Below are 12,814 nucleotides of genomic sequence, written 5' to 3' on the forward strand. Positions count from 1 at the left end.
CTCGAATCTTCCTAGCAAAAATCTCAATAAGCTTCGTTTTACTTAAATCATACATCATACAAAGTTGGTCTAATTTGTACGAGTGTGCGTCTTTTTGGCTAGTCTTTTTGGCTTGAAGTCCAAAAAGTTGGTCTAATAGTAGGGGCCCCATAGATATTCCATCATACAACATCATACAAAGTTGGTTGGTCTAATTTGTACGAGCCCCCATAAGGAAGTTCTGAACCTATTAACAGATGCAGAGAATCACCATTAGAACCGGCAGATGCGAGATCCACCCACGATGGTTTTGCTGATGGTTTTGCTAGGTTCTGACACCTGGCTCCCGAACCATCTGCTTCAACTCGAAGCCTTCCTTCCGGTCTGGAGGAAGCAAGTCGTGAGTCGGCCACAACCTACGCGTCTTCAAACCGCAGTAGATCAGCACCACACCGCATGCCGTGCTACATATTAACAAGTTTCTCTCATATGACAAAATCTTTCATAAAAATTATTAAGAAATCATCTTAAACATCTTTTTAATGTAGTAAGCAAGGAATATAAAAGTTAGAGAGAATATGTTATTACCTGAAGTATATATATAGCAAGTCTCTCTTTCCGCAGTGTTGATTTAAAAACATTTCCTGAAATATAAATCAAAATTGCACATAGTGTTATTACAAGAATTTTGACATACTACTTGTTCATAAAGTGAGTAAGAAAAACTGAGAGAGAGTTATGGAGAATTTTGACATACTACTTGTTCATAAAGTGAGTAAGAAAAACACAAAGAATGTTTTTTCACACATGAAGATGCTGCGTTTTCAACACATGTCGATTTAAAATTAAGAAAAACTGGGAGAGAGAGACAGAGAGTTATGGAGAATTAAATTTCCATGATAAGTTTTCTTTCTTGTGAAATAGAAGAAATACACAGTGCCTCTCAGCTACGAAAACAGAGGATCAAAGAAGAAGCAAAACAGAGGTATAGAACGTGTGTAACAGATTCGATAATGCAAATTGTTGATAAAAAAAATATATGACAGTGATACCGAAAGATGTAGGAGTGAAATCATGCGAATGAAATACGGATGAATCTACAATTTGAAATATAAGAAAAGATACATATATAGGAGTGAAATAATTTGAAATTCAAACGAAGAGTTCAAAACAAAAATGTAAAAAAACTGAAAACATCGTTTTAAAAAACGTAGAATTCTTAAAGTTCATGAAAGAAAAAAAAATCTATGTGAAAGGAAACTGAGAATCACTAACGGAGAGATGAGAATTATTACGAAGCAAAAGAGATGGAGGTCACATACATTGTTCGGTGTGTAAATCAGATTTGGATCGCCTTTTTTTGAAACAAGATTCTCCCGAGAAAACATAACTGCCAAGGTAACGAGAGATCACAGCGATTAGAAAATGGCATGAAACTAAGAAACCTTTTAAGACCAAGAGAAATGTTTTCGAATTCGGAGGTGTATACCTGACTGATCTGATGGTTCGAGCTGAGCATTAGTCGTGACTTGTATAAGCTATGAGTAGATGGACATTGGAGTTAAGGAGAAGGAGAGTCTCGTGGGCTGAAGTACGAGTGAATATCATGACTTGTATCTTCGTAAGAGTTGATTGGAGTGACGGAAGAAGGAGTGAGTCGTGGCTGACATGGTGAAGATCAGAGAAGACTGATTCTATTCTTTTTATTTATTTGGTTGAAGAGAAGAATGAAACAAAGTTTCTACGAGAAAAGAAGAGATGTGTTGCTATTGAGAGAGTTTTAGTAAGGGCGTTATTTATAGAGAGAGCTCGCTGGTTCGTAAAACTTCACAAACGGCTATATTCGTGTTTCTTTATATTTTTTTATTACGAATCTTACCGTTGTATCTCAGCAACGTTCGGATGTCTTCTCACTGATTTGACAGTTTAGCCGTTTGATTTTACTATTACTGTTTTATATCCTTCGGTTAAATAATTCGTCAAACGCTAAAACATCATCACTAGGCCCCATAATGGGCTTCTTAGCCCAAATACTGTATAGCCTCTTTAACAATCCAAGGCCCAATGGGCCTTGGAATGTAATCATTTCGGATTGAAGAGAGGAGAAAGGAGAAGCGGCAATAAGGAGTGAGTTCGAATCTCAATTTTTTTTTCTGGGTTTATTTTTCTCCTTTTTCCTCCTAAGAATTTTAAACCAATTCTTCTGTGTCTACTACTCTGGAGATTTCTACTACGTCGACGGCGATGGCGCTAGACTTGGTTTCACCCAGAAATTGAGGATTTTGATTCTGCTGCTGCGTCTCTGTGGGGTTTTTTTCGCTACGGAACATAAACGCTGAAGCAAATCGGAGATGCAGTTGAGATCTAGCCATGGACAGGGAGGCTAACCTTCCGGTCCAACCGGGTAAACTTCCCAAGGGTCTGGTTCGTCCCAGCGTAACCCAGGATACTTTCTCGTCTTCTTCTTCTTCTTCCTCCTCCACGCCGGAATTTCTACGGAATGTGCAAGCCGCTTTCAAACGCCATCGCCCACTCAGTACTCTCTCTCTCCCTCTCTCTGGATAAATTCTCTATTTCTGGAACTAGTTTTATCTCACTAATTTAGGGTTTCCTTTGGGTTTTAGCATTTCTCTCTATCTCCTAGGATTTTAGGGCTTTTTTGGGAAAGTTAAGTTTTTGTCTACGTTTCTTAGAATGGTTTTTAATCGCTTTATGTTACTCAGTTTGTGGAATTTGTAGTGTGATTGATACGAGTTACTAGTTAAAACCTCTTGATTGTGAATCCGCCCACTGTTCTTATTTTAGCTGTTTTTGGATACCCTTTAAAGTCTTTATAGCTGAGTGAGTTGCTACGGATCTCTTAACATATAGCTTTCTTTTCAGGTAAAATGCAGACGAGTACTATCGGTCCTCGACGAAGTGTTGCTCCACAACGACAAGTTTCAAAAAATTCACGTTTGGTTACGGGAAGTTCTACAGCTGAAGGGCAGAGATCTCAGGATGTTGTTACGCTGAGTCAGAGTTTTGCTGCCAATACTTTGACTCAGGATACAAGAAACTTAGCCACTTCTGCTGCTGGAGACTCTATTGAGAATGCGTCCACTACGCCACCTTCGGTATCAGGAACTATTAATGATAATATGTTTGGTGAGAATTTCAAGCCTTCTAACAAGCAGATGGGTTTCGGAAAATCTGCTGTTGATAATGCTAGTTTAGATAGCAATCTGGGTGTAGGATCTCAAAAGTTCCAATCTCTCATTGGCAGTACCATCACATCTCAAGGTAATGCCCTCGGTCTTTCCTTTCTGTATCCCAAATTAGTTTTCTTTTGCTTTTGTGTACTGGGAAAATTGTTTAAAAGCTGAACCTTTAGAATATTAAATAATACTCTGCATTTTTGAACCACTGTCATATTCCCTCCTTGGCTCAAGTCAATTTACACAAATTTAGTTACGGTTGGTTTGTTGATCTAGTCATCTTACTTGGACTCACCTGTCCTGGCAGATATGGAATGGGATGCAACAAATCAGGCTGAAGCATCACATCTTGGTGCTCGTACTGGATCAAGACATCAAAATCTCAACACTGTTGATTCTGAGATCAGTTTGAAATCTGAATACAAGGTCTCATCTTCTTTGGCAAAGATCCAGGGTCAGCTGGGAGAATTTCGCAACTTCTTGAACCAACCTAAAACTCAATGTTCTGCCATAGGGTCATCATGTGCCACAACTACGCTAATTCATTCGTCTTCAGCTCCTATGTTAAATGCTACTACCCATGTCTCTCGTTCTTATGTTGAGGCTGATTCGAATGCAAAACCCCATGCTCTTCAAAGTCAAGGGAACTTGCCTTCGTGTTATCCTTCTTCCAAGGACAGCAACATACTTCATGCTGATAAGGATCCCCCTGCATCTGAGATGCCAGCCTCAACTAATAATGATCCAGAAGTAAGAATCAAAGATACAAATAAGTCCAAGCAGCAACAGTGCACTACAGAACTTGAAGCTCCAGTGGGATCTTCCAGTCATGGGAGCAATGGACAAGCGAATGCTCGTGTCCCCGATGAATTGCTTACCAGTGTTAGCTCACAGCCACAAAAACCAGATAAGCATGAAAAGGTTGCAAGTAGCAAAGGTCCATCAGCGCCTCGTAAAAGAAATTATGATCCAGACATGTTCTTTAAAGTCAATGGGAAGCTTTATCAGAGGCTTGGAAAGATAGGAAGTGGAGGAAGCAGTGAGGTCCACAAGGTTATTTCTTCAGATTGTACCATATATGCGCTAAAAAAAATCAAGCTCAAGGGTCGTGATTATGCTACAGCATATGGATTTTGCCAAGAAATTGGATATTTAAAGAAGCTGAAAGGGAAAACCAACATTATTCAGCTAATAGACTACGAGGTACTTCCTTTTAGTTCATATTCTGATCCATGTGGCAGTTATATTCTCATGTAGTTTCGAAAAGCATTGTTGACAATTTATATCTCAACTACTACACAAATTCTCTGATGCAATTAGGTCACAGATAAGACTTTACTCCATGAGGTTTTGAATGGCACAATGAGTAACAAAGATGGAAGAGTTAAGGACGATGGATTTATATATATGGTACTAGAATATGGAGAAATCGATCTGGCTCACATGTTGTCCCAAAAATGGAGGGAAATAGAAGGATCTGACCGGACAATTGATGAAAATTGGCTTCGGTTTTACTGGCAGGTTCTTACACTACCCTCAAGTTATATTTGTGATGATAACTTTTTATTTCCTTTTGCATGGGAGCTCTATCAGTTTGTTCCTTTTTCAAAAAATATAGGAAAATCTATATAATTTCATACCAGAGTCTTTTGTTCAAAGAGGCACTGATTCTCATATGAATTGAAAAACAATTGCAGCAAATACTTCAAGCTGTGAACACCATACATGAGGAACGCATTGTACACTCTGATTTGAAACCCGCAAATTTCCTTCTTGTCAGAGGCTCTCTAAAGCTTATCGATTTTGGTATTGCTAAGGCCATCAATAGTGACACTACGAATATTCAACGAGATTCACAGGTAATATTCTCCCATGTTCCTGTTTTTGTCATCGTCCTCATGAATACAAAGATTTGTTTTTGTATTTAGTTTACAGGTTCAGATATCAATGGGAGTATTTATCTATTGTAACAGGTGGGGACTTTGAGTTACATGTCACCAGAAGCATTCATGTGCAATGAAAGCGATGAGAATGGAAACACTATAAAATGTGGAAGACCATCAGATATTTGGTCGCTTGGTTGCATACTGTACCAAATGGTATATGGAAGAACACCTTTTGCAGATTATAAGACCTTCTGGGCAAAGTTCAAAGTCATAACCGATCCAAACCACGAGATTACTTACAATCAACTCTCAAACCCGTGGCTTATTGACCTAATGAAGAAATGTCTAGCTTGGGACCGTAACCAAAGATGGAGAATCCCTGAGCTTCTCCAACATCCTTTCCTTGCCCCGCCCATCCCACACGAGCCTCAAGTCAGAACCTTAAAATTGCTCAATCTCATAGCTGAATCCTGCAGTAGTGATGACGATAAAGCCAATTCCATGATCTCTCAGCTTGAGCAACTGCTTATATGTCCTGCTCCTCTTCCAAGAAACGATCAGTTAGATTCAACAGATCAAAATAAGCAGCTTCTCTCTCGTGTTTCAGAACTTTGTATTCAACTCCAGGATCGGTTATGAGGTCTGGAAGGATAGGAAGAAAAAGTAAGCAGTACTGATATGATTCTACGGCTTTTGAATCTTGTAAATTGGTGTGTTAATTGTTAGATTTGGAAAGAAGACGTTGGCTTATAATGTTCTGTTTGATTTCTTCTCTTGTATTGGAATGTATCATTTTGGGTGCTCTTCTTTTTCTTCCATGTTTTAGTCCATTAAACCTTAAATAGTCCTTCTAAATTATGTAACTACGTACACAAATCAATAAATCAATTACACAAAACACAGCATCGTTTCCTTGATTCTTCAGAAAACGACGTTGTATTTCTTAAAACGACAGCGTGACGTTGTTTGATGCCATCTCCATAAGCCTTATTTCACAAATCAATTCAATCCCCCATTATTCTTCTATATTTAAACGACAGCGTGTTGTTATTGTATTTTTTTTTCAACATTCTCTACTGTATCACATAATTTTTATACCAAAGTAATTTATTAACTCTTAGAAAGAAAATTCTCACCATGAGCAAATTCTGGTTTCCATTTATTTAAATAGTTTTAAAAAAGCACCTCAAGCAACCTTGCGTTCCACGCAACCCTCGCACTTTACAAATTGATTTCTCCTTAATTCTCTCTAACTTGAAACCTTTATTTGCACCCACTCCTTTCAACCACCGGTTTAAATTCCTTAAACCAAAATTGTTCCGATCATTCCCAAAACAATGTCTTCTCCACTCGCCGCAAAATCCAACCTAAACGCAGCTCGATCCGCTTCCTTAAACATCCCTCATTCGACACGAACCAAACACGACCATGATCTCAGGTATAGCCTCTCTGCTGGTCCTCGTACTCGCGAAGATCGACCACCTTCGGGGAATGGAGTCGCCGGGATCCTCTACAAATGGGTAAACTACGGCAAAGGGTGGAAACGGCGGTGGTTCGTTCTCCATGACGGAGTTTTGTCGTATTATAGAATCCACGGTCCTGATAAAATATCTCTCTCCGTCGAGATGGATCGGAGATCGAAATTAATCGGCGGCGAATCTCTACGGTTCATTTGCCGACACAGCAAGCGCGGTGATGTTCATAGCCCCGGGAAACCTCTCGGCCAAATCCACCTCAAGGTTTCGATTTATTTCGAAATGCCCTAGTAATTTACATAAGTTTTAAAATTTACCACAAACATTTCAAAAATATTCAATACACCCCTGGCGGATTCACCTCAACTTTTCTACTTATTTAGGAATATCCCCTGTATTTTTGAATGTTTTTAAACGTGCCCCCTAAACATACAAACCCAATTTACATATGTAATGTTCAGACACGTTTTTTCTTTAATCAGGTCTCTTCGATTGGACAAAGCATATCAGACGGCAAGAGATTCAATTTATACACCGGCACGAAGAGTCTACATTTACGAGCAGCAACAAGTGAGGATCGTACCGCATGGATCGAAGCTTTGAAAGCTGTTAAAGAAACGTTTCCAAGAATGTCAAACGAAGAACTAATGGCATCGACGACTAATGTCTCACTCTCTACCGATAAGCTAAGACAAAGATTGATGGAAGAAGAGGTTAACGAGACAATCATCAAAGATTGCGAAGATATAATGAAGAACAATTTCGTTGCATTGCATAATGAAGTCATGTCGCTCAAACAGTACCAATATCATCTCGTAGATTCTCTCAAAAACGTTAACAACTCACCTAAGACTCACTAGACTTTTATTTTTTTGCATGATGATGAAATATTTCACGGGTTCAGATGGCTTTTTTTGTTCGATTACTTTTGTTAGAGTTGATATGAGTACTTGAATCCCATATGTGATTAATGGCCCATGACTAAAAGCCTATGTATAAATTTACTTTATGGGTATAGGCCCAACTAGTTGATATTATAATATCAAGGACATTACTTTGTACGTTTGAGAAACTTGTATTGGAAGGAAACAGTTCAAAAAATCTAAGACAAATCATTACCTTACGACTACGAGTTTAGATATTATATCGCAATGTTTATCTTTGCTTTAAAAATATATTGATGAAGTCAATGTACATGCCAGTTCAAAGTAATCTTACTATGAATTTTAAAACGTTTTCAATAGATATACATGCAATGCAACAATAATAATATAACGTAGTTGTTAGCTGTAGGCACCGTCAACAAATTAATCTAATGCATGGAAACGCTACGTATAATGGACATGAAGTCACGACTACTATGAATAACAATTTTAAAATATGTCGAAAATCCTTGAATCATCTAGTCTACGTACTTTCAGCAGTTAACAGACTTTGAATTAATAAAAAAAAAAGAACAAAAGATAAAACTTTATAACCAACGATAATTAATAAATGAAGCTAAATCGAAATCAATTTCTGCCAACGATGAAGACGTATGACTGTTCAATCTGATAATAAAGCATTTCCTTTTCAGGTTTTTTATATTCTTTCTTTTAAATTTTTGTTTTTGTTTTTTCAAGAAAACTATTTTTGTATATCGAAAAATTAATTAATGAAGCAGAAAAGAACGAAAGAAAAGACTAAAAAAACTAAAGAGCATGGGAGTTCCCTTTCAAGCTTACACGATCGACAAAGAGACGTATTCGTAAATTAAAAAAAGCCATCAATACGTAAGTCCAATAAAAATTGTATAATCATATCTTAAAATAAAATACGTATTGGAACTTCAACATGATCTCTCAAATTTATATATAAAATACATAGAATATTAGAATTCAAAGACATAGAACAAAAGTAATACTACTAGAATACAAAAGATTTACTTTTTATTAAATAATTTAGATTATCATACTCATTGCAGGCACTAAACAGGTAATTAACCACAAGATTTGTTGTGGTGCTGACATCTAATCAAAATCAAAACATCACACACGTTGTGGAGCTAATTTCACCTACAAACCCATCAAAATAAGTGGTCGGAAACGATTGAAGTAAATCGAGGAGATTATTATTCAAACATTTTTAATTTGGGGTCAACTTTATAATTAATGAAATGGTAAAGAAGAAGGATGATGAGTTTTTTGGTAAAACCTGGAGTGATAAGACGTTTTGGTGTAAGGCTTATTGAGGAATGAATGGGCTTCTGATTCTCTCAACAGAAGAACGAACAATGGGAAATATATCAAAATACATTGTTACATCAATATCTGAGTTTTCTTCTATGAACCCATGCTTTAGTTAGGCTACTTGCATACGTCACCGACCCTCCCCCCACAGACACATAAATATTTATATTTAAGCATAAAGGAACAACAAAGTAAAGATAATTGATTATTTCTCTATTCAGATTGTGGTGTGACCAAAAGATAATAGTTCCTTCAGGGTTTTCATTGGACAATAACCAGGTTTTGAAATGTCAAAAGTACACTACAGTCGCAACACTTGGTTACTCCATAACTCTTTCCAGTACTTTTAACCATATACTTGAACACTTCTTTTTTTCTTATCCCGAGACACTATGCTTATTTTAGTAGTTCTTTTCTTAATAATAGATGCACACATAATTATATACATCGACTCTTTTTTTTTTGATAAAACATCGACTCTTTAACATGAAGTAAAATTGTTTCTGGATGTTAAGTTGTATACAAATACCGTTAAACTTGGTTGAACTTGATAATGTGTGATGACTAGCTAGCTTGTCTTCGTTAAAATTATGCTGGTAAATAATATATATAGTAGCAGATGAATGGTAAAAAGGTGAGATTCAGCTCTTATCAAAATCATGATTCATTTGAAAAAAGATTTGTAGTTTTGTGTGATTTGGAATTGGGAAGATAGGACTTATGAGTCTTCTCCTTCTTCTTCTGCTTTGATGCGTACGTAATAGGTCGGCGGACGGCTACCTGACTTATCCGGTCATCCATCTTCTTTGTCCTTTCTCTTCTAAATTGCTTTCACATATAATCTTATCATTAATCTTTTGGTTTAACAAGACATTATTTTATCATTAACAGATTGTCATGTCAAATTTATTATATATAATGCGAATTTTAATAAATTCAGTCATGTTTTTTTAATCTTCATCAGGATTTTACATTGTCTTTTTTTTTTCTTTAACAACAAAACAAGTAATGTGATTTTCTTTCTTCCGTCGGACAAATAAAAAAAAATGTTTTTGTGAAAATTCTCTCCCACAAGATCTTGATTTTTACGAGTTTTTAAAATCATGTTATTGACAGTCTCACGTGTGCAAAGCCATGTTGCACGTGACTAAACAACTCTGTATAGAAGCAGAAGAAGAACGTAATTATCTTTTTCGTAGGATCTTCTTCTTTATGCCAGCCGCCCCGAGACAGGTGGTTCGCTATTAGATATTTGATGACGTGGTTTCAATCTTGACCGCAAAAGAGTTAAACACGTGGCACCGTCTATGTCGTTGGATTCTTCGTAGACGACGATATTAGTTGGGCCGTGACAGTCTCCTCCAATCCAATGTTTAAAATCCAAAGGCCGATCCCCACCCCCACACATACGTTGCCAGCTCAACTTGATTATTCCAACTGTTGTTGTTTCGTTAATATCATAAAAGGAGCTGTTTTGGAGATTATGACGCGTAATTATATTCTAATTTCAATTAATTTAGTGTCTTTTTTTTTTTTTTTTTTTTTTGTCTCTTGTCGACTTGTCATATCTGTCTCTCATTTTCTTTTTCCCAAATCATGGCGAATCATAATCTAATGCGAAATTATTATTATTTTTAGATGAAAATACTCACAACGTCGCTCGGTCATGCGAACAACAATTGATAAAATATGCAAAGGAGAGAATAAAAAGGTGCTTCTTGCATTATTATTAAGATGTGTATTATTATATTATATCGAATATTAAAACACAATCATGTAATTCTAATAACCCAATAACAAACAAGCTATTATAAAAATTAAACAAAAATAGGTCTACCTGACAACGTGATATCCCAATCTTGTTTTGATTTATCTGGGTGTGAGACCGATGTATATTATTCATAAAAAGGGTCTTCAATTAACGATCTTTTGTTTCTCCTATGCATTTTTTTCTAACGTAAAAAGTTCACCGTAAACCACACACACACAAAATGATACCAGTAATCCTAGTTTTATGGGTTTCAAAACAGTACTGTTGCAATAATCATTACCTCGTGCTTTTCAATTAGTGACAGCTTCTTATATGATTACTAGTGATGGACCCGCACGTACGTGCGGAGTTATTTTTACAAAATTACGATTGTTTAAGTAGATGTTATTTCGGTAAAATTTTGTTATATGAGTTTATTTGATAAACTATATATAGACATACAGTTGTAAAATATAGATATTGTATTACATGATAAAACTTTAAAATTACAATTTTAACATTTTTTAAATGAAAATGATAAGTGATATTACGTGTTTATTTTTTTAACTATTTCTAACTGTTTGCTTAGAGATGTTCAATCGGATTTGGGTTTGGCTTTAGTTTGAATTGTTTTATGTGTAGTTTAGAATGGAAACCCGTCCTGTTCCTTTCCGTCTCGTCCTGACCCGTCCCGTCCCTTCCCGTCTTCTATCTGTCATAAAATTTCTGTTCCATAATCGTTTCTTTTTAAAACATAATCATTTGCCAATGTTTATTATAAGAAACTTGGCAAAAGATTTAGACGGGATACTCATATTCCTCGTTTAAATATTTATTTTTATCAAACTAATAAAAATCTAATTATCAATCTAAGTCACATGCTCCCACCATTTTCATTCACAATGCACTGTCTGTAATCCTAGCATACACAATCCTTGTTCGATTTTTAATTTTATTGATCTTTCAGTTTCATCTTTATTTCTCGTTACTTTCTTCAATTCAAATATTCACGTTTTAGCCTTTTTGTTTTCTAAAGATTTAGGTATTTCTATTTTTTAATACATGGATTTATCGTAGTTTTGTTATCCGAAGTATACATTATCTTCTTGTACCTGACATTTCATGTCTAAATATTTGAAATAAATAGGAAAGTGGAAATTAAATTTAGCAATTTAAATTACATGTCCTCGTATCGTACTCGTAGTTTTATATTTGAAAGTTGAAAGTGAATTTAACTTTATGACCGTGTCTCATAACAATTATATCTAATCATATTTTTTTTTATGTGAAATAATTCAGATAATGTTTGTTTCGAATTATATGTTCCCGTCTCGTATCCATTCCTATAAGTTTATATATTTTTTAATAAATAACACCATTTACATGTAACTAAATATAATTTTAATATATGTAAAATTTCATATAATCGTCCAAAAGTAGAGATTTATACGTCCCAAAGTTGAATTTTGTTCAATATTTTGAGATTTTAAGAATTAAATACAACTAACAATTTTTTTTATTTCAACTGGTTATCCAAAACTTATATATCATATTTGTCAAGGATAGTTTAAAATTTTACGTATATGTGAGATAATGCTTGTAGATGTTTATTTATTATATCATTTATATCATACCAATTTGACATTTTATTTGTTTTCAATTAGATTAAATCATTAAAAATATAATCCATTTATTATTTAAAAATTGGTAATAAGTCGTTAAAATCATTTAAATGTGATATATCCACTTGTTATTTAGTTTTAATCTTAATAGAAATTTTATATGTTTATAATCTCAAAATGTAGTTTATGATTTGATAAAACAATTATTTAATATTTGATAATAGTAATGATATGCAAATTGTTAATGGATGAAAGTTTATTTTGTTAAGATTGTGTGAAATTAATAAGAAAAAAGAAGTTTAGAATAATCATTAACTAACGGTTTGACCAAATAAAAATCATTAACTAATTGAATTAATGATAAATTTTGTAGATATCATTTGTGTTATAATTGCTAGATTGATATTTGAATATGAATATTTTTTATGTGAAAATAAGAAATTTATGTGATCTAGAATGTTTATTCGCATGATTTTAGCAAACAAATATTTAATTATTGATTTAGTTAAATTTTATTTATATTTAAAAATTATATAATTTTTTAAAATTTTATGATATGATCAGTTATGTATATATATTATGTAGAATTTGATTAGTTGATTATTTCATATGCTAACATATTTTTTTATCTTTTTTTATTTTTCTAAAAAAATTTATCTTTGTTATTTTAGATATGA

The 12,814-nt window shown here is 34.5% G+C and overlaps 2 protein-coding genes and 1 long non-coding RNA gene across 3 annotated transcripts; 2 read left to right on the forward strand and 1 right to left on the reverse strand.

Moving 5' to 3' along the window:
* Positions 1 to 19: 19 nt before the first annotated feature.
* Positions 20 to 1,736, reverse strand: LOC111832086. The gene is made up of 4 exons (XR_002835223.1): positions 1,469 to 1,736; positions 1,302 to 1,369; positions 568 to 623; positions 20 to 443 (listed from the first exon to the last, which is right to left on the reverse strand). It is a non-coding gene; the product is annotated as an uncharacterized LOC111832086 (long non-coding RNA).
* Positions 1,737 to 2,129: 393 nt separating this feature from the next.
* LOC17895382 (probable serine/threonine-protein kinase mps1) lies at positions 2,130 to 5,880 on the forward strand. The gene is made up of 6 exons (XM_006300696.2): positions 2,130 to 2,515; positions 2,863 to 3,261; positions 3,484 to 4,379; positions 4,497 to 4,697; positions 4,874 to 5,035; positions 5,150 to 5,880. Exons 1-6 carry the CDS (start codon positions 2,350 to 2,352, stop codon positions 5,699 to 5,701), a joined length of 2,376 nt encoding a protein of 791 aa, XP_006300758.1. The 5' UTR covers positions 2,130 to 2,349; the 3' UTR covers positions 5,702 to 5,880.
* A 412-nt stretch (positions 5,881 to 6,292) lies between these two features.
* Positions 6,293 to 7,598, forward strand: LOC17894521 (oxysterol-binding protein-related protein 1C). The gene is made up of 2 exons (XM_006301094.2): positions 6,293 to 6,801; positions 7,020 to 7,598. Exons 1-2 carry the CDS (start codon positions 6,400 to 6,402, stop codon positions 7,395 to 7,397), a joined length of 780 nt encoding a protein of 259 aa, XP_006301156.1. The 5' UTR covers positions 6,293 to 6,399; the 3' UTR covers positions 7,398 to 7,598.
* The last annotated feature ends 5,216 nt before the right edge of the window (positions 7,599 to 12,814 follow it).

Source organism: Capsella rubella, unplaced genomic scaffold (assembly GCF_000375325.1).
Source record: "Capsella rubella cultivar Monte Gargano unplaced genomic scaffold, Caprub1_0 scaffold_2, whole genome shotgun sequence".
NCBI lineage: Eukaryota > Viridiplantae > Streptophyta > Magnoliopsida > Brassicales > Brassicaceae > Capsella > Capsella rubella.

Excerpts from the sequence above, each read along its gene's own strand:
- LOC17895382 (XM_006300696.2), top strand. The coding sequence starts at position 2,350 with ATGGACAGGGAGGCTAACCTTCCGGTCCAACCGGGTAAACTTCCCAAG. Across the intron at positions 2,516-2,862 it reads CAAACGCCATCGCCCACTCA|GTAAAATGCAGACGAGTACT; the intron begins GTACTCTCTCTC and ends CTTTCTTTTCAG. Across the intron at positions 5,036-5,149 it reads ATATTCAACGAGATTCACAG|GTGGGGACTTTGAGTTACAT; the intron begins GTAATATTCTCC and ends CTATTGTAACAG.
- LOC17894521 (XM_006301094.2), top strand. The coding sequence starts at position 6,400 with ATGTCTTCTCCACTCGCCGCAAAATCCAACCTAAACGCAGCTCGATCC. Across the intron at positions 6,802-7,019 it reads TCGGCCAAATCCACCTCAAG|GTCTCTTCGATTGGACAAAG; the intron begins GTTTCGATTTAT and ends TTCTTTAATCAG.